This window comes from Sprattus sprattus (assembly GCF_963457725.1).
Source record: "Sprattus sprattus genome assembly, chromosome: 4".
Lineage (NCBI taxonomy): Eukaryota > Metazoa > Chordata > Actinopteri > Clupeiformes > Clupeidae > Sprattus > Sprattus sprattus.
Window position 1 is genome coordinate 2461774 of NC_137923.1, and position 24131 is coordinate 2485904.

The 24131-nt window shown below is 41.8% G+C and overlaps 3 protein-coding genes across 3 annotated transcripts; 1 reads left to right on the forward strand and 2 right to left on the reverse strand.

Moving 5' to 3' along the window:
- Positions 1-3547: 3547 nt before the first annotated feature.
- On the reverse strand, positions 3548-4588 carry mc4r (melanocortin 4 receptor; the record flags this gene model as incomplete). The annotated part of the gene is made up of 1 exon (XM_080837616.1): positions 3548-4588. The coding sequence occupies one exon, from the start codon at positions 4586-4588 to the stop codon at positions 3548-3550; it is 1041 nt and encodes a 346-aa protein (XP_080693742.1).
- Positions 4589-7288: 2700 nt separating this feature from the next.
- Positions 7289-14489, forward strand: gad3 (glutamate decarboxylase 3; the record flags this gene model as incomplete). Its single annotated transcript, XM_080837617.1, has 15 exons — positions 7289-7310; positions 7397-7579; positions 8210-8452; positions 9056-9146; positions 9242-9354; positions 10042-10157; positions 10398-10477; positions 10624-10678; positions 11313-11429; positions 11570-11634; positions 11731-11809; positions 12280-12429; positions 13812-13919; positions 14038-14127; positions 14316-14489. 15 exons carry the CDS (start codon positions 7289-7291, stop codon positions 14487-14489), a joined length of 1686 nt encoding a protein of 561 aa, XP_080693743.1.
- Positions 14490-20393: 5904 nt separating this feature from the next.
- Positions 20394-20981, reverse strand: rnf152 (ring finger protein 152; the record flags this gene model as incomplete). Its single annotated transcript, XM_080837285.1, has 1 exon — positions 20394-20981. One exon carries the CDS (start codon positions 20979-20981, stop codon positions 20394-20396), a length of 588 nt encoding a protein of 195 aa, XP_080693411.1.
- Positions 20982-24131: the final 3150 nt, after the last annotated feature.

The following is a 24131-nucleotide window of genomic DNA, read 5'->3' on the forward strand; positions in this document are numbered from 1 at the left end:
TTGGCAAAAAGTGGTGTAGAGTTACCCTGTATGCAACAAGGGAGTGAGTGGAATCTCCAGAACATCCTAAAATAGCTCTGGTGCTGTCTCAGAGAACAGTTGTGACGTTTGGTCCTTTGCTATTTGGAATAATAATGTCAGTATCGAGGGCTTCCGTTGAGATGAACCTTTATATTTTTGGAGCCATGTCTCTCAGGAGGCATAGATGAGTATCAATATACAGTATATAACAACCCTGTGTGTGTGTGTGTGTGTGGTCATGTTGCACAACTGGAACATACTGTTTCTACTTAATTGGTATTATATAACCTGTTTCCTGGGGGAGCCACGGGCATCACAACCATTGACGTACATCGATATTAGCCCAATCAAGCGGACGACCACTGCAAGGTGCCTCTGTGCGTCCTTTGGGTAACAGGCTAAATACCTGACCTGTACATACACCTAGAGAAAGAGAGAGTAAATGAAGGATGAGGAGTTGCATCTGACCGATCATGTTTTGCCATGCATTTCAACTAGGAATGCACGCAGATCCCACGTCACACAATTATGTGGTTGGCATAACATCGGAGGAGGTTATATGATTTATCAAATATTACGGCAGACACTGACAGTGTTGTCACCAAAGACATGGCATACTGCAGAGCAGGATGGAACCCATGTTCAGTATTGCCTCGCTAAGGTGAAGAGTTGAATCTTGATGAAGGTGTGGAGGTATACCTCCTAGATTTCATGTCTTGAAGGCAGGTGATTGGAACACACCAGATACTGATCCATACATGATCTCTATTGATCCATACATCTTCATTTACATATTCCTTATTACTCTTGCATGCTTACAGATCTGGATGGAGTAATATAAGGGACTGTTTTCAAATGTTTCAGCTTTGTGCCTTAATTTCATGTGTCAGTGTTATTTCCAGTTTCTTGATTTCGTGACTGCTAAGGAGTTCTCGATTCGCTCGTTGCCTAAGGGTATGAGGCTACAGGAGGTCATGGGGAGCAACTGGATTATTGTGTGGTGGGTTTAGAGCCTATAAAAATGGGCTTGGTACCTGGAAAACGCTGAGATATTTCCTTCTAAGTGAGAATAAGATGAATAATTGGGGAACCATTATTATAATCATATCTCTGAAAATATTTGGGAGAGTGGTGTGCACTTTCCATCAGATATAGTAGAAAAAAAGGACATCCTTAAATGTAAATGTGGGTGATTCCACATGGAATGACCCCGCTGACCTCATGTGGAGGTGAGGGACAATCAATGGCCATCCGTGGTAGAGTAAACATCTGAGATTGCTGCACGCCGGCCAGTTTGGCCTATGATCCCAAAAAGGGTCGGTGTGGCCAGTGCATCTCTCCAGCTCGGGACTGGGAGCACAGAACAACCCTTCAGCACTACAGTCTTCTGTGCCTGGGCATAATGGGTGTCATCTGCAGATAACACTGTAGCTATGGCAGAGAGCCCTGGCCCAGCCTTGAAACAAGTCTGGAGACCCCGGAGTGGGAGAAAGGAGGACATTTCCTTCAGATTTGTTACATTTGTACACAATTCCATTCCATTGGGCGTCAGGCTTGGGTATGCATATTTATGTTTTTTTTTTATATGTTTGTAGGTTTGTGCATGAAAGAATGTTTGCAATGTTTTCCAATGTGCCCTGCAGAGTAAAATGTGTGAACACCTTTAAACATGCTGTTAGCTGAAACCTGTGGAAGTGTGAGGGTTTTGGTGTCATTTTTGAGCTTCAGTAATGTAAACACTTTATATTGCTACTGTGGTGCACAGAAAAATCTGCACTTTTGAATCTGGTCAGAAGTCCCATTGTAAGAGTATAACATCTCAAAGTGGGGTGTGAAAAGATGCATGGATTTTGATTGACACAAAGTCCTCAGGTTGTTAATGGAAAAAAGGAGAAAGGCACTGTCTTTGTTTTGTTCTAAATCCTCTCAGTGAGGCATCCTGTCTAAGGCACCGACACATGTCCTCTATAAATGTAATGTCTTGAGCTGCCTATTAGTGCCGCCATGCAGAGGAAATTGGTTCAGTAAACTCTGTTATCATCCATAGCAACAGGTCATCAGAGGTACCTTGCACCCGTGGTGTATCTATACGAATCAGTAAAGGACATCCATTTCTGAGAGCCACAGCAGGAACAGACACATGGATGGCATAATTTGTGTCCAGGGTGCTCTGGGAAGGAACATATAATTAAATGTTCCATGTGTCATGTGGCTTTATACGATTAATGCAGTTTCAGTTGCATAATGAAACACATCTATGCTATTTTTCCTATTCAGTGTCCATGGTAGTCCAGTTTGTGTTTGGTGGATATCCTTATAATGATTTTAGTGTTACTGTTTTGTAATCTATTTTGTAATCTGTATTGTAATCTGTACATTCAATTAAGTACGTTTTAGATTTGTTCACAGTATAGTGAAATGCTGAGGATGCTGTGACATCGTTATTTTACACTCCTTCATGTAAAACGAAGGAGGCAAAAGCAATACTTTGTGAAAATAACACGTTTTCACAGCTGGGTTGTCTATTCAATTTGTTGGAGTACCTTGAGAACAGCTTGGTCAGAGAGAGGAGATTGATTGAAGCTGGAACAGGAAGGGCAGCTGAGCTTGAAAATGCCTGCAGAAATGTGTACGAAACAGGGATACCATGACAGAGGCGATAAGTAGCAAACTGTGTTGAAAACACCTATGGTTATACCCATGGTTGTGTGACAAAAAATATATATATTTTGTTCAAAGATGAGATACCCAACAGAGGACAAAAATGACAATAAATGAAAAGGCACCTCAGACATAAAACATAAACATTTGGAATTTATCAGCTATAAAATATCCAGCATATAAGAATTTTTACATCTTTGGCACGGTCAAAATTGGTAATTTAGTTCCACAGTTTGAATGATTGCTTTATACATTATTAACCTGTTTAGAATAAGTGGCATAAAGCACCAATGATATATAACTATCATATAAAAAGAAAACATCAATGTGACATTAAAAAACTTAGCTTAACTGATTGCAGAATTCATGACAGTAAAGATACTACATTTCATTGCTGTGTATTTGTGTCAACGACTACCAAACTTTCAGCTATAGCTTTGATTGAATAAGAGTTCATGACACCTGTTTCCCATTATCACCATGAGCTTTCTATAGATGCCACTCGCCATGTTTATCAATGCCAATATTGCTATTTTTAAAACAATATATTGCTGGACTGATGGTTATCAGATACAAAGGCTCCACAGTGTTCTTTAAGCTGCTGAAGAAACACTGTCATTTAAAACATAAACAAACAAAAAAAACACGCCATAGCCATTTCTGTATTCAGAATATTTATTATATGATAGTATATGATTTACATGATCACATGATGCATGTTAATGGAAATGTATCTGTTTACAGCTAAACAGTGCTAAACATTTGTAGCAGTCGAAATTGCAGGCAATGCACACTATATATCTTTGTATTTATCCCAAAAGAAGAGATGTTCTAGATGTAGTTGTGGCACACATAAGCCTTATGCCTACTGCTCACAAATAGACAGGCAGGTGGTCCAGGAGCAGAAGATCTCCTTGAAGGTCTTCCTCATCTCCTGACTGCGGAAGGCGTAGATGAGCGGGTCGATGACGGAGTTGCACATGATGAGGATGAGGTACATGTTGAAGTGCGACATGAAGCACACGCAGTAGGGGTTCCTTGGGCAGGAGATCATGAGGATGAGGTGCAGGAAGAAGGGTGCCCAGCAGACCACAAACACCCCCAGGAGGATGGTGAGCGTCACGGCTCCCTTCATGTTGGTGGCCTGCCGGATGGGGCGACCGGTGCCGCCGTGGCCGGCGACGGGCAGAGTGGCAATGCGCTTGAGGTGCAGTCGCGCCAGCAGGAACATGTGGACGTACAAGGAGGCCATCAGCGCCAGCATGGCGAAGAACATCCCAATGAGGAGGACGAGGACGGCCATGTTCTCCGAGTAGACGATGAAGAGGATGCCGGAGGCAGTGCAGAAGGCCCAGATGCAAGACACCATGGCCATGGCCCGCCTGCGCGTCATGATGGTGTGGTAGCGAAGGGCGTAGAAGATGGTGACGTAGCGGTCCACGGCCACGGCCAGCAGGCTCCAAATAGAGGCCAAGAGAGAGGCGCAGATCATGGAGTCAAACAGGTTGTCCATGCTCTCCACGAGGCTGCCACGGATACGCAGGCCCCCACCGGTGAGGAGCGCCATAGCGACGGTCTCCGTGGCGTTGGAGACGCTGACGAGCATGTCTGCCACGGCCAGGCTGCAGATGAAGAAGTACATGGGCGAGTGCAGGTTGCGGTTCTTCACCACTGCTGCCACCACCAGAATGTTCTCCACAAGGCTGAGGATGCCCAGCATGAGGAAGACCTCGGTGGAGACCAGTAACTGCTCGTAGCAGCCCGAGGAGCTGCTGCCTTCACCCTGCACCTCTGAACCTCCAACAGCTCCACTCAAGCTGATGTTTTTGTGTTGGTGTGGAAGAGGATGATGACTGAGATGGTGATGGTGATGGTGGAGTAGTCGTTGCACGCGAGACACATTCATTTTGCTGGTTAAGATGCAGTTCTTTTTCTAAGAGAGTCCTCTTCTGTGCACCATCATCCAGCATTCCATCCACATGGGTCGGCTGTGGTAGTCAGAAGGTAACGCACGGGAGGAGAGAAGTCCCCCAAGAGAGTTGGTCAGCGAGGGAACACACTTGCACAGAGGAGCAGAGAGAAATTCCAAGTCTGTTGGCGGAGCATCGTGTCATCTTCTCGTTATCCTAGGTTTAAGACACACATATCCTCACGGCAGTATAGTCTTCCAAAGGATCAGTGTGACACAGGGCTTGAGATAAACATAGAGGGAGACAGATGGAGGCACAGGAGAAAACAAAACATGAAATGGTGGAAACATCCAATTAAAGGTGGCGCAAAAAGAACAAGCAAGTAGGAGTGGAAAGAAATAAGAGCTCTTTTAGAGTGCTCTTTAAAAAACACGGACTTGGAGGAATTAATGAAAGGAGGAAAAGAAAAGGGGAGCATGCCGCATGCAGCCGGGCTCACACACACACAGCCTGTGCGGCAGCTCGTGTCAGATGGGAGAGATCCACACTTTCCCTCTGCACTGCCTAGAAATCACAGCAGACTCCTCCTCTGGCTGACTCTAGCCAATAGTGGTACTCCCACTGATCTGAAGTCAGAGGGAAATTGAGGGTTTTTTGATTGCTGCCATCAGCACCCTTTTGATGATATAGTGTGCCACAGAAAGTGTAACCTCTCCATTTAAAGTTCATGTTTTCACTGATTAGAATCTGAACCTGTTGTTCCTGGTTTTCTTTAGTTGGCCTCCTGACAGTGGGTATCATACTACCTAATAACTGGAATGATGCTATCCACTTTGCCTGGGAGAGTATTTTTGGATGGTTTGGATGCGTGGGCAATACATGGTCGGGATCAAACTGAGCAATGCCCTCCCCCTGGACTCTGATCACTGCTCCTTTCCACTTGTTTTTAGCTTGAGTTACGAGACGTGGCAGAAAATATTGTGAATCAATACCTGTTTTCGTGGGGGGTGGGGGGGGGGGCAATCCATCTTCCAAGGTCTAGACAAAACACAGGGGAAATGAGCAACACTGCATGTAAATGACTCTCATTTGAATTGCAATGTAGTGCTGAAAATATGGTTCTGGTACAACTGGACGCTCGGGCTGCGTACACACCCAAATATAATTGTTGTTGGTATGCCATTGCCAAAGCTGACTAAAGTATTTCTACTTAGGAAATTGTGTGGTTTCAAACAAATAGCCTGAATCAGTACACGTTTAGACTTACATTATTAAATCCAGTCACTTTCAGGAGAATGGTTAAGCATTGTGAGACTTGAAATCAAAACCACAGTGTCACTTCAAAGTGTTCTAGTTCACTAAATTGGTGTGAACCATGTCAATGTATGCTAATGTTAGACTGTTGTCATTAATGGCACCAAAATAGAGGTGAACTGTGCTTGGGAACATTATAGTAATATTATAATTGAATGCAGTCTTTTTTCCCTATACCATTGACCCTAATGCATTAATGCAACAATACCTTAATGTATTGTCCTGTAAGGAACCACTTTTCCAAACCAATGGCGGAACTGGGAGTGGCAGAAGGTTTCTGCATGTTCGCCTTTCTGTGCTTTGCTGAAATACAATATTTATTAAAGGACCTTGTCTTGGAAAACTTAATTAATCAGACTCCACTAAATAAGGAACTCAGCCTAAGTTCCTGATATGTAATGTTATATTGCTGCCCATAGGGTAGGCTGACCTAGGGTAATTTCTTTGAATGCCTATAATCTGTTTTGATGAATACCCCTCTTACTTTTTAATAACTGGTTTTGTCTAGGAATAGTGCCACACATGATATTCTTACGACCATTTTCTATATTTTGGCATATTTTTCCACAGACACAACAGACACATTTGGGGATATTCCACAGACACAACCACAACCTGGGATGTTCTAACCCCAATCCAGAGACAGGTGGTAGAGATGAGAACACCAGCAGGGGTGAGGGAAAGTCAACCCTTGGAACAATGCAGTCCTGAAATGTTTTTAGAGGCATAATCTCACAACAACTGACCCACAATCCAAAGATTCCTGTCTTGCCACTTAGAGCGTCGCAGTTGTAATGGACAATTCTCCCAAAAGTCCTAAACCATCTTCCCCTTAAGTACTCATTCCATTTAGTCCTACATCTGGTTTAATAATTACCCACATGGACAGTGGTGTTTCTTGATAAGGATCACACTTTGAAACAGACATATGGAGGGGGATAGGCCTACACTTCAAATTGTATTGACTAAACTTGTTTGAAAGTAGTTTCTTTTCACATTCAATATTTGTCTTTTGTTGTATTAAATAGTTTGTTCATGAATCCGTTCATCTTTAGTTTGAGATCTAACTTAAATTGTTCAGGCCATCCTCTAACATTTCAAAATGTGCTTTAGGGCCAGCCAAGGCTTATTCCGGCACTGATTCCAAAGAGTTTCAACTCACAACCTGTCCTTCAGAGAGAGAGAGAAATAATCAAAGAGAGTTAGTTCCTTTCATGATCTAGAGTGAAAAGGTTACATAATAGAGGTAGCTGCAGAGGAACCACACCCATCTGTCATCTGCATCACTACAAAAGTTCTCTGCACAGCTGTCAGCCCACACACCACGATTCTCTTCGAACATACAGGAGGTTATTTTGTAAGCTACAGCACACCTGATCAGGATGGACTCTCTTCAGCCGACTGGTAAATATGATTACATATATATTTATTGTTATTCTAATACCGTTGCAATAGTTTTTCTATCTCATCTGCTACTCTTACCCGTTCAGCTGAAAGTAATACTTCTGTAGAGGGAAAAACCTCATCAGAGGGAAAAAACAAGAGTGCAACTGCAGCTGGACAGATTTTGACGAAGGAGGAGAAGGACAGCGGCACAAATGAAGCCGCCAGTGTATCACAGGAAACAAAAGGCCATTTGGCACTGAACGACTTCAGCAGCATTTATAGCAGAGGTGAGACTAAACATTCAAAACCAAATCAAAGTTTTAGGAAAAAATACAAATGATCTGAAACTTATCAACTTTCTTCTTACCAGAGGTTCGAATTTGTAGCATTTTGTATTTGCTATGCTAGACATGAAGACTTTACTAAACAATATTTTAAGTCCAATTCAGCCAAAAAGACAGACCCACAGCCAGTGGGTGGGGTAACACTTTCTAGGAAAAGACTTTAGTCAGTTCCAACCGTCAGTTATGGCGACACTTGCATAAAATGTCACAATATCCAGCAGTTAAAGCACAGGGGACGTGAATTATAATTTAGCATGAAGCAAATGTTCTTGGGATACATATACAGTATCCATACGATATGTCTCTATATATGCCAGTATACAGTCAGTCCTTCAGTTAAACTCTCCATCTGACCAGTAGCCTTCTTTTGAAAGGAAATGCTGTCTATGTGCTGGGCTTAATGAAATGAAGTTTACTCATGTTTAATGGAGAATCTCTTTTCATGATTTTACTGAGCTGGACAGCACTAAGAAAAACATAAAAGTCTGAGCTTAGTGTGGCACAGAAAGACGTTCAAGGCACAAGTCATCTGTCACATGGATATCTCCTGAACTATCCCCATATTTTTTAAAGATCTGCTGCCAGCAGAGAGTGGCGAGTGGGCAACTAAGAGCTTCCTGCATGAGCTGGTGGATGTTCTGTTTGCCTACATCTGCAAATCTTTCAGACGGGGCTCTAAAGTGCTGGATTTTCATCATGCCCATCAGCTGAAGGATGGCCTGGAAGGATTCACCCTAGAGCTCCCAGACCAACCTGAGAACCTTGAGCAGCTCCTTGGTGACTGCAGAGACACCCTAAAATATGGAGTCAAAACTGGTAAAACAAGTGTGCTATGTATGTTGTTTTTATTGTACTCATCGTGCAAGTTACAAAATGTTAAAGCCACACTGTGTAACAATTTGCTACTTTTTGAGGTATGTTTTTATCGGCAACTAGTTTTGGTATCGTCTACAAATGAATTTTTATGGTATATGGTGATAGTGACTCTGTCTGAACAACTTTTTTTGCATGCCTTTAGCTTGCTAGCTTTAGACTAATACTCCTTACTGCTGCTTTAAGTCACCTGGTTTAGCGTTGGATGCACCCAGTGAGGCCCTTGGCTGCTGTTCACATTTCTAAAGCACAAGATACTTATATTATGGGGAGTTCGATTAAACATCCTTGTGTCTGAACATAACATTTGCTACTTTTGATGTATGTATTTATCTGCAACTACGTAGTTTTGGTTTCGTCTTCAAATTAATTTGCATGGTATATAGTCATGTGAAGGACAGATTAACGCACCTATCCTTACCACTAGCCATCCAGGATATGCTCTATGAAGTTCTTTGCTGCTGTTCACATTTCTGAAGCACAAGATGCTTAGATTATGGGGAGTTCGATTAAACATCCTTGTGTCTGAACATGTTCCACCACCAGGGCATCCACGCTTCTTCAACCAGCTCTCAACCGGCCTCGACATCATTGGCCTGGCAGGGGAATGGTTGACCTCAACCGCCAACACTAATATGTAAGACCTGAGTCTCTTTCGCCCCTTGGCAGGTTGAATGTTGAGAGGGGAAAGTCATGAAGGTGACTCATGGGTATGGTTGTCTGTCAACACAGGTTTACCTACGAAGTGTCACCTGTGTTCATTCTTATGGAAGAGGTTCTTCTGAGGAAGATGATGAGCATGATCGGATGGTCTGAGGAGGAGGGGGATGGGATATTCTGTCCAGGTACTGAGACTCCTAATCCGAGGGATTACTGTAAACCAGTAGAATAATCACTCTCTCATCAGTCTGTCAAATAGGACAGATCAGACACTTTTAAGACATGGGTGTCAAAGAACCCTGCTGAGATAGACTTTATGTTAAGGAGGTTCATTTTTTCAACCCATTTCTCTCAACTTACTGTCTTTATCTACCTATTACCTGGAGCAACTGCAGTGTAAGATTTTACCAGAAGACAAGACACAAGAATCATTTAGCAGATTTGTACATTCACTGTTTTTGTGTACACGATCTTGTCAGGATCTTGATGACATGCACATCACAATTTTGTATTTACAGTTCTTTTACTATAATTCGTTATGGCAAAAATGTATTTGTATACTCAACAGTTTTAAAATATTAATTTTACCATTCACAGAAGGCGATGAGCAAATCATGTTGCATATTTCCTGTGTAGTCAAGCCAAATGTTAAAGCTTCAGAAGTGTTGTAGCAAGATGAACATGACAAACAAACAAACAAACAAATAAATACATACATTTTATACATGGCACCTATGTTTGGTCTCCTAATAGAAACTGAACAATATCACAAAATTGTGTTAAAGAACACAGATCTACACTTCATGGACCACATGTACCGTTCTCCATTCTCTTTGCCATGCTTATATTGTGATTTAACTATCTGTTTTCAGGTGGCAGCATGTCCAATATGAATAGTGTGCTTTTGGCTAGATACCATTTTTTCCCTGAGGTGAAGAAAAATGGAATGGCAGCTCTCCCCAAACTGGCAATGCTAACCTCCTCACATGTAAGAAGGTTGTCCTCCACAATGCATGAAAATATATTTCATAGAATGTCCCTACTTTAACACACAAAAAATACAATTGTGGCACCTAAAGAAATGTGTCTGTGTAACATTTCAACCAAAAAAGCATTTTTCCACAATCACACTGAAGAGTCTGTAATATGCCATTATTACCGTCACTATCCTCACTCCACAACCATCACTGCCACCTAGCCTCCTCATGATCTGCCTGCCTGTCCTCAGAGCCATTACTCCATCCAGAAATCAGCCGCTATCCTGGGGATAGGCACTGGCAACGTGCTGCTGGTGAAGTGTGATGAGAGGTAAGGGCGTGAGGACTGAGGAAATGATTGCAATCCTTGTCTGACCTGGGAAGGAGCCTTTTTGTAACACTCTATCTGTCTCTCTATCTCTCTCTCTATCTGTCTCTCTATCTCTCTCTCTATCTGTCTCTCTATCTCTCTCTGAGGGGGAAGATGATCCCAGCAGAACTAGAGTCCAGTATTATCACAGCCAAAGCCATGGTTAGTTGCATTTCACATGACCAAAATACACTGATATTAGTCAACTGTGAAGTTCATATATGTACTTGTAATGAAACAGCAAATCACAAACTCAAGGCCAATTTTAAAGCCTGATGTAGACTGTACATTTTATGAGATTGTTAAAAGACTTATCAGTGCCAGTTTTGTGTTGTTCTAAACTCTCTCTCAACACTGGTTTATGCAAGGGTGCCATCTTGACCAGCAACACCATGCTACACTAGTCTGAGAGAAACAGAACAGACTCAAAACTCTTTCATGGCCGCTAGTTTCCCATGTGTTCAAAAACTGGTCAAGAAGTCTGCATCTTCCAGGATAGACACACTTTGCCCTGCATGTCCCTGCAACAATTAGTTGGTTATTGCAGCATGGAAGACTACTGTATTTTGTCATGCTCCAAACTATGTACAACTTTCACCAGCAAAAGCATTCTAGTGGCAGATATTTAGCAAAATTCTTCAAATTGCAGATATTTTACAAAAGCATTCTAGATATTTAACAAAAGCATTCTAATAGCATATATTAAGCTCAGTCTAAACTGAGCCTTACTGATTGTTCTGTTTACACACCTATCATCATCATCATCATCAGTGTTTCTGACCATCTGTGTACACAGGGTCTGGTGCCATTTTATGTCAACGCCACAGCAGGAACCACCGTTTATGGTGCATTCGACCCTCTGAACGACATTGCCGACATTTGTGAGCGCCATGGACTGTGGATGCATGTTGATGTAATGACTGTTCATATATCCCGACAAAAAAATATTCATTCAAACATTCATAATAACAGTAGCTTAACTTCTAACAAGTAGGTCCAATCGACAGATGTTTGTTTGAAAAGCTTCATGTTTGCTTGCTTTTCTCCATGCAGGCAGCCTGGGGAGGTGGCATGCTGATGTCCAAGAGACACTGTGCAAAACTGAATGGGATTGACAGGTTGGTTGGTGAAATATCCAAGCGCTTTACAGACATGAATGTTCATTAGTTCATTAGCCTTTATTTCCTGGAACACATTTTTGCATGTCGTAACAGGGCATCTTCTGTTACCTGGAATCCTCACAAAATGATGGGAGTTCCACTTCAATGCTCCGCAATTTTGGTGCGCAGAAAGGTAAGAACAATTCCGTTTTTACTGATTATCTTTTATGTTTTTTTTTGCCTGAAGGTTTACTCCAATCAGTTGCTGAAATATGTACGTCCCTCAACATCAGATGCAAGCTGCTTTAGATAACATGTAATAAACAGTATAACACTACACCCCTCCATCAAAAGACTAAAGAAACTGTCCAGGAATTTAATTGCTCAGATATTTTACTGAATTCTGCCCAAAAAGAAAGCATCATTGAGGTTACCCTCATGGAAATAGTTAGTAAAATGAATATACTTTCATTTTTATATAGTATATATAAGTATCTATATACCACAGATTTATCTTGCAAGTATTGTATATGACAGACCTTTATTATGTGTATTATCAATCCAAGAAAGTTGTTGACACATTCTGATAGGTCCCGTTGAATGTCATAAATGTACACACACATACACAGAATTCAGTACGGTTCACTATGATTGTATTGACAGGGCATCATGCAAGAATGCAATCAGCTAAGAGCAGCATACCTGTTCCAGCCTGACAAGCACTATGATGTTTCCTATGACACTGGAGATAAGACGCTGCAGTGTGGAAGACACGTGGATGTCTTCAAGTTCTGGCTCATGTGGAAGGCAAAGGTAAGATTGATCTGAATCCAAACTATTTGACAGTTATGTCTTTAAGCAGTGTGCGGATGATGTTTCCCCTCTCCATTTTCCAGTGCTGTGACAAGCTTTCTCTTTCCCATGGAAAGGTCTTTTAAGGCCAACATGAAAACAAGCACATTGGGCATAAAGTACATTTGACATTTGTTTGTCCCTCAAAACTAAAGCATTTTGTAAAAGGTCTGAAGGCCTTGTTTTTGTCTAGTTCTCCTAAAGATAGTAGTTCTTCTTATCATCCTGTGAGAAGGTGAATTTCCACCCTTCTCACCGTGACTCTCAAGAGGATTTTGCCCCTGATGTGGGGAGGACTTCACCCAATGGTTGGGTCAATTTGGCTTGATTTGCACTGTGTGACTTGTCCTCTGTCCAAAAAGACTTACATTTACAAACATATTTCACCTTCTTCAGTGGTACACCGGCGTCGCCTTCTGCCATTTTCCCTTGCACTTTCAACTTTGAGCCTCAATAGCCTGCGCAGACAGGTCAACTGCGCAATACGATGTAGGTTACCAGATGAACAAATGGGTTAAAATGGTATAGTGTATTTATTGTTTAAGACCTGATTACATTGCATACATGATCTGGAAACTTTAGAACATTAGACAAATATTTTGATTTGATTATTACAAAATACGTTTGGACCTCGTAAATTACGGGAGATTACCGGGAGGAAAAACAAAACAGTAGGTGGAGGGAGATGGTTCAGAATACAGGAATCCTTGGAAAAAAACAGAGTTGGCAGGTACGTTACCTAGTGAAATGTGCATCGAGAATTGATGTCTAGTGAAATGTGCTTGGAGAATTGTTGCGTAGTCAAATGTACTTAGAGAATTGTTGCGTAGTGAAATGTGCTTAGAGAATTGTTGCGTAGTAAAATGTACTTAGAGAATAGTTGCTTAGTCAAATGTGCATTGAGAATTGTACCTTGTTAAATGTTCATAGAGACTTGTGCCTAGTTAGAATGTGACTTTGAGTGCGTATGTGATGTTTGTTTATTTTGTGGGCACATGTTTGGGGCTGATACCGGAGTCTCCCTTTTAAATAAAGACGAATATATTTTTTATAAGAGCCACCATCTCCTGCATCCTTCTTCACCACCTAGTCCAGTCACCCACAACCCAAAAACATGGGTTGACCGCCTAGGTCCCTTTCACATCCACCAGCTCATGCTAGCTTTGGAAGTTTTCTGAAGGGTCCTTATGTTATTGAACAAAGCTGAATTGCTGATTAGAGTCCAAGAAACCCCTATACTTTAACTTTAAGCTCTCACAGCATAAAACTCGAAACATTGGTGTGTTTTTTTCAGATATCACCTGAGTGTTTCTGATATGTCCACTGTGGTTTGTGTGTTACAGGGCTCAGAGGGGTTTGAGTCACAGATCAACAGATGTTTGGATAATGCTGAATATCTGTACGACAAGCTCGAGGGCAGAGCTGACTTTCAGCTGGTCTTCAAAAGCAAAGTGAGTAATGTCTCCTGGATAACCGCTGCACCTTTGCATTTGTTAAAGCACTGAAAATGGATGTACATAACTTTTTTTTTTAAAACTGATGGACACTCCTTTTCCCTTTTCCAATCAGCCGGAGCACAGTAACGTCTGCTTCTGGTACCTTCCACACAGCGTGAGAAATCTGCCTGCGGGGCCGGAGAGGAACAACAAGCTACACGTGGTAAAGTAGAACACATGACACTGGACTTGAACACTTCTAATGAATCTATGAAACAATGCTACACAAGAGCAGCATGTTAGTGTGACATTTGGAATTGAACACTTCTAATGAATCTATGAAACAGGGCTCCACAAGAGAGCCATGTTAGTGTGACATTTGTGAACAGGAACATTTGTTGAACTTCACAGGTGGCACCAAAAATCAAGGGCAAGATGATGGAGGCGGGACAGACCATGATTGGGTACCAGCCTCTGGGAGATAAAGTCAATTTCTTCCGGTGTGTCTTCTCAAATCCAGCCACTCAGAGAGAAGATGTAGACTTCCTTCTGGATGAAATTGCACGTCTAGGGTCTGACCTCTAACTTCATGTAATGTATATATATATAGATATACTATATTTGTATAATCAATTATTTTTTGTACAGTTCTTGGAAATATAGTTGTTCCTTATTCTTTTTTTATAAATGCTTTTTTAGTCTAGTTATCTTTGTTTCATGACACAGCTCAAGGTAACCTAAAAAAAGACAATTTTAGTGGAAAGAATAACACACTCCAATTACACTAAGAAAAGAAAAATGCTTCGGCTAAATATTATTGTTTACGAAGAGGGTTTTCTTCTCTTTTTCTCTCCCAATCTCTCTCTCTCTCTCTCTCTCTCTCTCTCTCTCTGTCACACACACACACACAATTCTGAATAAAACATATACGAGAGAAGATTATATAGACCTACACTGGATATAAATTTCCCCAGAAATTGTCTCAGGGTTAATAGTGATCCTCTATTTGCTCATGTCGTTAACCTTGGATGTGCTTGCCTGAAACCACATAGTCCATAGGACAAAAACTGTCTTATATCATACTGCTTGACAGAAGATCTCTTTCAAGTTTAGGTAAACACAGGCGTACAGGTTAGCACAAAGGAAGGCCATAGTAGAGTATACAGTGGATTACTTCAAGGGGAGTCAATGAGTCACAGAATGCAGATGTCCCTTTGTTTTATGATTGCATCATCCAAGATCAAGAGGACAACGGCTGTTGATGTCCTCTGAAAAGACAAGGGCAAATGTCAACAACTGCCCACCCATCATACACAATTTGAGAGTCAGTAGAGTCGCATTGTCTGTGGTCTGTTCAGTTTAGGACTTGTTTGTTGATCATTTTTACCATGATGAAATGCATTGTATTGGCAAGGACAGCACTGTTAAAGAAAACCCTGTTGCCACTAGTGCTGTGGTCTTGTCATTCAACAAAGAATTTCAGATAGGTTAAGAGCACTTTAGATAAAACATTTTTTTAACACATCATACTGCACTGAGTTAGCTTTAGAGATCTATTATCCAACAGACAGTGATAGCGTTTGCAAGAACTATGTGTATTCAAAGCAGTCATTATACATTCTTGATCTATAGTATCTCATTTGAAACATCCATTCTGTTTGTTTCCAAACCGATTACCAATAAATGAATGTAAGCCCTCAAAAACTTTCAACATTTAACATTATATCTCCTGATTGAACTATCTATTTTTTGTAATCAGAATTGATTAATTCTATTAAAACAAATATAATTTGAAAGTTGTACTTGAAATAGATAGTGAACTATTATACATACTGATCAGTAATCATGCTTCATCTTTTGTTCATCAAGAGTTTACTAAATATTTAGGAGTGTCTTGTTATAAAAGAAAGTATAATCGTAATCGATATAGATTACACTCTCTGGATTGCCATGGGAAATAGACAGTTTATCACAGAGGACTTGTTCCATATCAGCCCTCACCAGCATTATGTTAATTGAGGGACATTCTCCTTGAAGGTGTGGCAGGGTATACTTCCTGGTGTTTCATTTCATTGTTACCTAAAGATGTAACAGAAAATCCAAAATGTACAGAAACATGAACAGACATTTGACCAGTCATGAATGCTGAACATTAGCAGGTCTATTCCTAACCTCATTACCAAATCATGACACATTAGAAACAGGCAACACTGCAGTGTGACTGCGTGGACTAGAAAAGCTTCATGAACATGAAGCTATGCTTTAAGCATTAGAGACAGACATCTCATGAAGTGTACTGCCTTGGATAGGGGCAAGTGGACCACGGTCACATTACAAAAACAGCCTCTGGGCGAAGATCTGTCCAACAGTGCCATTAGCTGGTGAAAGAGTGCATATTCCCTGTACATGCACAGAGCATAAAGTGCAGCACAGCAAACCTGTGTGCCATTCATTTTGACCCCATCCTTTATTGTGACCATACTTTTTATTGTGACCATACTTTGAGGACACTTTTAATATCAGTAAGTTACACCTTATATCTTGAAACATCAATACAAAAAATGTATTTCCACAATGCATTCAGTCCAGGCATTCAAAATGCAAGCACAATATCTAGATGCCACTTCCATTCATTACCTAGTGCTCAGTACTTTGAATGAAGAAGTTCAAACACAGATCCTACAGTATCCACGGTACACAATTACTCACAGTAGCGCTGTGTGCTGCATAATTGTCCATAATTAGAGACTAGCAGTGACTAGCTGTGTAATACTTCACAATGTCACTCTTACCTCTTTTCATTAAAGGCACCCAGTGCAACTTTCGAAGCTTAAAAATAAACATTCAATTTCTAGTCTTTTTTACACGTAGTAAGTTTCAATAACTCCATACCATTACATATCGACATTCAAGGAGCAAAGATGAGACGTCGTTGTGTGGTGAGAACTGATAGAAAATCGTAAACAACAACAATCGCCGCCATTTTGTTTCCAAATCTTTATTTATTGGTACCACCAATAAATAAAGCAGGATTCCAGTCAATGGAAAAATGGCCTCTCCCCACCGGCGATTGTTGTTGTTTACGATTTTCTATCAGTTCTCACCACACAACGACGTCTCATCTTTGCTCCTTGAATGTCGATATTTAATGATATGGAGTTATTGAAACTTACTGCGTGTAAAAAAGACTAGAAATTGAATGTTTATTTTTAAGCCGCAAGCCTCGAAAGTTGCACTGGGTGCCTTTAAAACACACAGTATCATTTTGGCTACCGGGAATATCTGCTGAAATCAGCTAAAATACCATGTGCACGTCACATCCCATATGACTTATTTGACTTCTAAGTCCTCGGGTCATTTAGAAATAATTGCAGGCAAAGGAATCATTGACAAAGCAGGACGTTGACACATTTGAGTCCCTCGACACCAATAGGTTGAAAAATAATAATGTTTAGTCTTAAATGTTTTGTCAGTAAAACCATAATGTGCTACAGTATGTATGATGATTGTCTCAGACTGTAACCCTTGAAACCTCAACCATAAACACTGAAATGCCTCAGCATTGGAAACTGACAAGAAACAGCAAATTCCACAATATTATAAAGTCAATTCCAACACACCTTACCACAAGTCATTACATGTAAACATTAATATATACCATTTACAAATAAATACATTCTCTGTTTGTCTTCAGATTAGACAAAAATAATTTTAATATTCAGAACTCAATGACACCAAAGGTGGATGGCCTCTGGCAGTAATAGCTGGTGCTACAGCAGTAATGTTTCAGTCATGTCTCCTCATATGGACACAGTCATTCACTCCCACTGCCACCAATGTGTAAATATATTTAGGCCCCCTATGACAGAGGCTCATAACAATGCTTCATTGTTTCCAGCTGTGCAGGAGTATGCCAAGAACAAGCACAAATTGGCTTCATACAACTAACAGATTTATGCTTATGTTGTTCAGCTGCCAAAGGAGGCAAGAAAAAATTAGGTTCAAAGTAAGTTATATTCATATGGTGGATACTGTGGCAACTGTGTGTTGCTAAGGAAGCTGGTGTGGTCGGTGTACATCCTTTATGAAAAAGAGAGTGGTGGCCAACATGCCAATACACACATCCTGTGATCACAGTCCTACTGGCACCTGTTCAGATGACAACTTGAGCAATTGATTTCACATTGTTACGGCCCTACTAATCAGGCCAGGCCTTGTTGTTGGTACGGCTGTTGCTTATCTGTCTCCTGCAGGGTGCTGAGCGCCTAACAGTTAATGGGCTGGCCTATAAGAGGCTGGGGCTTGCCATGGACGCTCTCTCTCTGCTCCAGTGGTGAGAGCCTGGTGCAACCTGTCCGACTACGGAACTCCACACTGAAAACTTCCTCCGTCCTCGTTGCGTTTTACACTTTATTTTGTGACTTGTTTACCCCTAGACACATTGCACCACACTTTCCTTTTGGGGATTGTTTATACTTCTGTAAATAAACCCTTTTTAATAATCACTACGGTGTGGTCGACCCATTTTATGTTAGGGCTGCCTTAAGCCAGGCAGTCGTGACAACCTCAATAGCAGATGTAATCTTTGACCTGTAATGACTTCCTATATCCTTGTTTTATGTCCCCCCACTCCGGCAGCCGTTCATACATACTGTATCAAGTTTGTATTTTGGTGACCCCTGGCATACCTTTCAATTGCCAGTCTAATTGCATTTGTTTAATAGCCTGGATACCAGCCTGAACTCCGCCCACAAAATTTTTGTTCTGGGAGATTCAGTCTGGAGTCGAGCTAGTTGGGAGGGTTTAAACGGCCCCGAAAAGGGATCTGACCATTCAAATTGTAAGGGCGGGCTTTATACGTTGATGGACAGACATAGATAGAATACCGGTATACATCGAACAAAGATGGCGCCGTCTCGGGAGCTTAGTGGGACATATTTGATATGATTTAAGGTATCTACACGACTTTTTTTTATGTCTACATTGACTCGGTTAGTTGTGTATACGCAACACCAATGTTGCCTAGGATTGTAGGTCTTAACTTATGCACTCTAGACCATTATTGAAAGGTTATGCTAACAGCGTAGACAAACAAAACATTAAAACGAATGGTAGCTTCTAGCCTTGAGTGCTAATTAAGTAACGTGAGCAGGCATTTCTCAACAGATATTGACAGCGCATTCATTTTGAAAGAGGAACAGAGAAACGCGATCAAGGCATTTGTCGATTGAAAAGATGTTTTTGCCGTCCTTCCTACGGGATCAGGTAAAAGTTTAATCTATCAGATGGTAATAATACTACGTTGCTCTGATTGGTTCTAGGTATCCAATTCAGCGAAGAGGAATTTTCTTTCCTGGTTCGTTGAAACACGCCCCATAATCACAGCCCAGTGGTCCGGTCTCAGACTCATATTCTGACTAGAATTATGAGTATGACATCGTCAGGCTATTTGTTTAATAAACACACCCCTAAGTTCCGACAAGAGCCTAGCTGTGTGTGTCTCTACATTTATGTTACGGTTAGTGCAGACTGGCCATAACATAATTACACGCTTGTCTGGGATAGCTGAAGAAGTCAGACTTTAAAAAGCATCTGGTTGAGTAGTCTATCAAAGACAATCTAAAGTACATGCCGTCATGTGTGTTGTGCATTGCAGTGATATCTGAACATTTGAGACCTTCACCTGACCGATCAGCTATGTCCAAGAGATGAAGAAAATCAGTATCGGTGTACGTACTGCTGGAGTCTCTACATAACAGCACTCCACTGCATTTTACCTTTGCTAACAGAGAACATCTTTGCTCATTCTTCATGGCCTGGTCATGCTGTTCTTGTGGGACACAAAGCAGACAAAGGAAACATTCCTAACACACTTTTGAGTTTTACAAGGCTCCTGTATGTTGCACACAACACACTATCCACATAGAGTATACTCAATGATGAGCCTAATTTTACAACCTTTTGCGGCTAGAGTACAATTTGGGAGGTGAAGAAAAGGAAATATATAACTTTCACATATCTGTCTCTGGCTATGTGAATCAAAAACAGTGCTAACTTTAGAAGCAGTTAAAAAAAAAAAAACTGTTAGGTTTAAATTATTTTTTATTCAATGCCAGAGTTCATTGTTACAGAAAACCTTTATGTATCTGTTTTCTTTGAATAGATTTATTGCTCACAGGTTTGGACAATTGATTCAAGTAAATAAGAGACATACTGTACATCACCGTTGTGAATTTAAATAGGTTCAAGACCGTGTTCTTCTGTGAACACGAAAGACAAGGGTCAGGAAAGATTTATACAATAACTACAAATGTGTTAAATATAATAAAAATATCCCATCACCACCCAAATGCCCACTAATACATTTCACAGTCTTTCTCTCCCGACTTCAGTGCTGTAACAAGGCAGAGCCGTCAGTCGTCCACAACCTTTCTACAGTATTTCACAGTCACAGTGTCAGTTGAAGGTCCATTCAATTATTCTACGTCTTTATCTGCATGATATTATTGTGAAGGGTTTGGAGACACAAGTAATATTTTGCAAAATGATAGCTAGCAGAAAGAGCAGGATGATGGCAAGTAGGACCACTGTGCAGACCGCCGTCCAACGTGACTGTTTGACTACATGGTCCTCTCTCCGGTCCCCTCCACCTCCTCCCCTCTCCAATTCCAGCATCCTGTTGTCGGCAACTGTCACCACGGTAGCATCCTTCAGCTGACTGGTTCTGACCAAGCAGGGTGCAAGCTCCCCCGGCAACAGAGGTCCCTCTGCATCCGCCGACAAGGGTAGCAGGCAGCAGCCGTCGCCGGGCAAGCGCACGAACACAGGCATGCTCTGGGCTAGGAAGAGGAGGGTCTGCGGATCATCGGGGAGCTCGGAGACAGAGAGGCCCTCGGGGAAGCTGGTGAGGGCGCGACACCACGGGCAGGCCACCTCGCACTGGCTCCCGCACATGCGCCCCAGGCACACCGAGCAGCAGGTGTGACCACAGCCCAGCAGCTTGGGCCGCCGCCGGCTACTGTAGAAGTTAAAGCAGATCTGGCACTCCAGCAGCGAGTCCTGACCCAGGCTAGACATTGTGCTTGATAGTAAGACCGGTGGGGGGAAAGTATTTGAGTGGGTCGCAGCTCGCAGGTTCAAAGTGGTAGCCTCTCCACGGTGCGCGTGCCTGGGATAAGATGTCTTAGTGAGGCATCGTAGATCAACACAGCGGATCCTCTTAACACCCTCTGCTTCTCACTCTTGACTCATGAGTCAGGTTCAGAGATGCATGGCAGCTCTCCTTATTGATCCAGGGTTCGGTGTGTCTGTGGAGCGAGGAGAGGAGCACGTGTGAGAACAGAAAATGTCAAAGTATCCTCCATCTACAAAATAAACTGACAAAAAGGAAAGAGAGTGAAAGGTTGTTCACAGGATTTATGTGGGAATCCGGTCTCCAGACAGGTGAGTCTCTTGAACATCGTGAGGAGGATAGCAGATATAGAGTCAAACATATCAGAACAAAGATATAACCTATCACCAGGAATATATATACATTATGTGATATTAACCTGAAGATGGCCAGTATGTGATAATATCCTGAGGTTCATCAGTCGCCTATATGATGACGACATCCTGAAGTTAGTCACTGTCCCTAAAATTCAGACCCTAAAGGCACCTGGTCCAAAGTCATTCAATCATTATGGCAGGTCTGCCTGCTAACAACAAAGGCAGCAAGTCCTAACTGAGTAAAACATGACTAGGAAGTATTTTAATGGCAGCCATGATAAAGAACTGGTTGAATTCTCTAAATGATAAGGAAAGGTGCTTCAATGTTTTCTCTCTTATCTCCATAAGCATAGGGTTCACTCAACCATCCTTTCGGAAAGAAAGGAGATAATGCTCTCCCACGAAATGTAACGACCCTCTTTCATAACATCAATAACATAATGACATAATCTTTCCCTTCCCCAATGACCTTCACCTTTTCCATCAAGGTCAAGAAAAAAGTGGTTAGGAAAGGGCATAGGACGTAATTGATTTGATTATCTGGCTGCAGGCTCAACACATGTCTTAAATAAACAAAGTAACATTGCCTTGAAGCAATGCTTCCGGAGCCTCCCGTGAAACACAGTCAAATCACCTTTGGAAGTGATGCTCCGTCTCCTCACCAACACATCATGTACGTCTCAAAAATGAGGTACCTTTGCCCTGCCATGCCCTGTCCCATTGTAGGGATTGTTTTCACTGCAGTGTACAGCCCAGGCTTCGCCGTTACAGGGGAGGCCAAGCCAGAAATTGCCAGGGGGCCACCCCAAGAGGACAGCTGATTACATTAGTCTAGACTCTAGAGCAACGCCCCTCGAAATATGTTGCAGCATGCAAGGGAACTGCTTGTTTTGCCTATTTGTGTATAGTTCGTCCATGGTAGTGGGAGTGATTCATGTTATTAATCTTTGTTAAGTGTTCCATGTTAGCATGCACTCAAGTTTTCCTGGCTGTGTTTATGTCAGTGTGTGTATTCCATGTTGCATTGTTATTCATATATTCCTCATGTATTAGCATCTTTGTCTGCCTTTGCCCTGTGTCTGTGTACAAGATCCCTGCAATCCTGCCCATCTGTCATCAGTTCCTGTGGGTTCATTTTCTGCGTGTCTTCAATAAGGGGCAAAGACACCAAAGAGAAGCCTGCCTCCTGCTCTTCATTACAATGGTGTCAGAAGTGGGATCTAGTGGCACGCTGTGAAGGACAAGATGGCCGCAGCAGCAGACCTCGATGACCTGAACACACAGCTGCCGCAGGGTGGCGCACGGCCAAAAAGTGACATTCCAAGAGTGCTAACGAAGCTTGACCTGGCTGTGTACCTGCCTTATGAGCGGCGCGAAGAACCACCAGAAGGAACCACCACACTCCACTCGGGAAGAGGAGGGAGAAACGCTCCGGGAACCAGGGATTGCGCCACAGCTGGTCCCGGGCAGCCCAGCTCGGGGAGGGAGGAGCGAGCTGCCCGCCTTAGGGCCTCGAAAGGATCCAGAAACGACACCACAACCACACCAGGAATGGGGGCTGGTCATGCCAGCAAGCCCACAATGGATGGAGTAGGAAAACACTGTGCAAAGCATTGGAATTTCAGCCCTACATAAATATATTGACCACTAGATGTCACTGTTTCAAATGCTTTGCTCAGCAAACCCCTTTCTGTTCTTCCTTCTTCACCTTGTTCCTCAGGTAGAATTAAAGATGTAATTAAATGGCATGATGATAGGAAATTCACCCAGCAGAGACCTCTGTCTCTCGCCAGTGCTAAAGCTGAATTCTGTACAAAGGCCTATTCTTTATCCTTTCATGAGACCATGACAGAGCAAGATAAGACTGCATTTTTAATCAGGCCTTCATTCTACCTCATCACACTGTAACTGATCAATATTGCTTTTGTTAGTTATTTTGAGAACAACTCTTTGCTGCATATCTCTTGCTGCATTTCGGTCTTACTTTATGTTAATTAATTCTGCATGTTATCACCTAAGCCCACTGGATTTCTTTATCATACACCTACTATACCAATATGTACGTAGTTTTAATCATCTCATTATCTCACTCCCCAGGTCAACGATGAATTGATCAATAGCACCAAACAGAGACCGAAAAGTCATTTATATTTATTGTATTTGGTATAATCAAATTAATTAAGTGAAGACGGCACCCATACTGAATATGAGGAATGAGGAACTGAAGTCATCTTGTGCCATTTCTTCTTAAAATGATACTGACGTTGACATTTCCTAAAAACAGGAAATTACATAACACTGAATAACTAACCTGGTCCTTTTCATCACCTGAAGTTAATAAGAAACTGGATATGATCTTAGGGGCAAACATGTTGGAGATAATATCAGAACTTTGGAATCAACTCATTAAAAAGTAAGCCTTCCTGAAGAAAAACAAACGATGAGTGAGGACTTGGTTCAGACAAGGTGCATTGCAAGTAAAACTAATTTATGCATTCAATTGTATGCATTAACTGGACAAGGTTATTACTTAACTATGTTTACTGTAACTGGCAACACAAAAGTATGCTGTAAAGTAACCACCTCATACTTGTTCCAACGTGTTCAAATGTACCAACCAAACCAGAATATCCACCGCTATTGTGGTAGGCTAATCTGTGTAGCTCTATACAGATGCACTGCATACCATGCGAAAACCAACGAAGTCGGCACAGAAAGTGCAAATACAAATCCTACAGA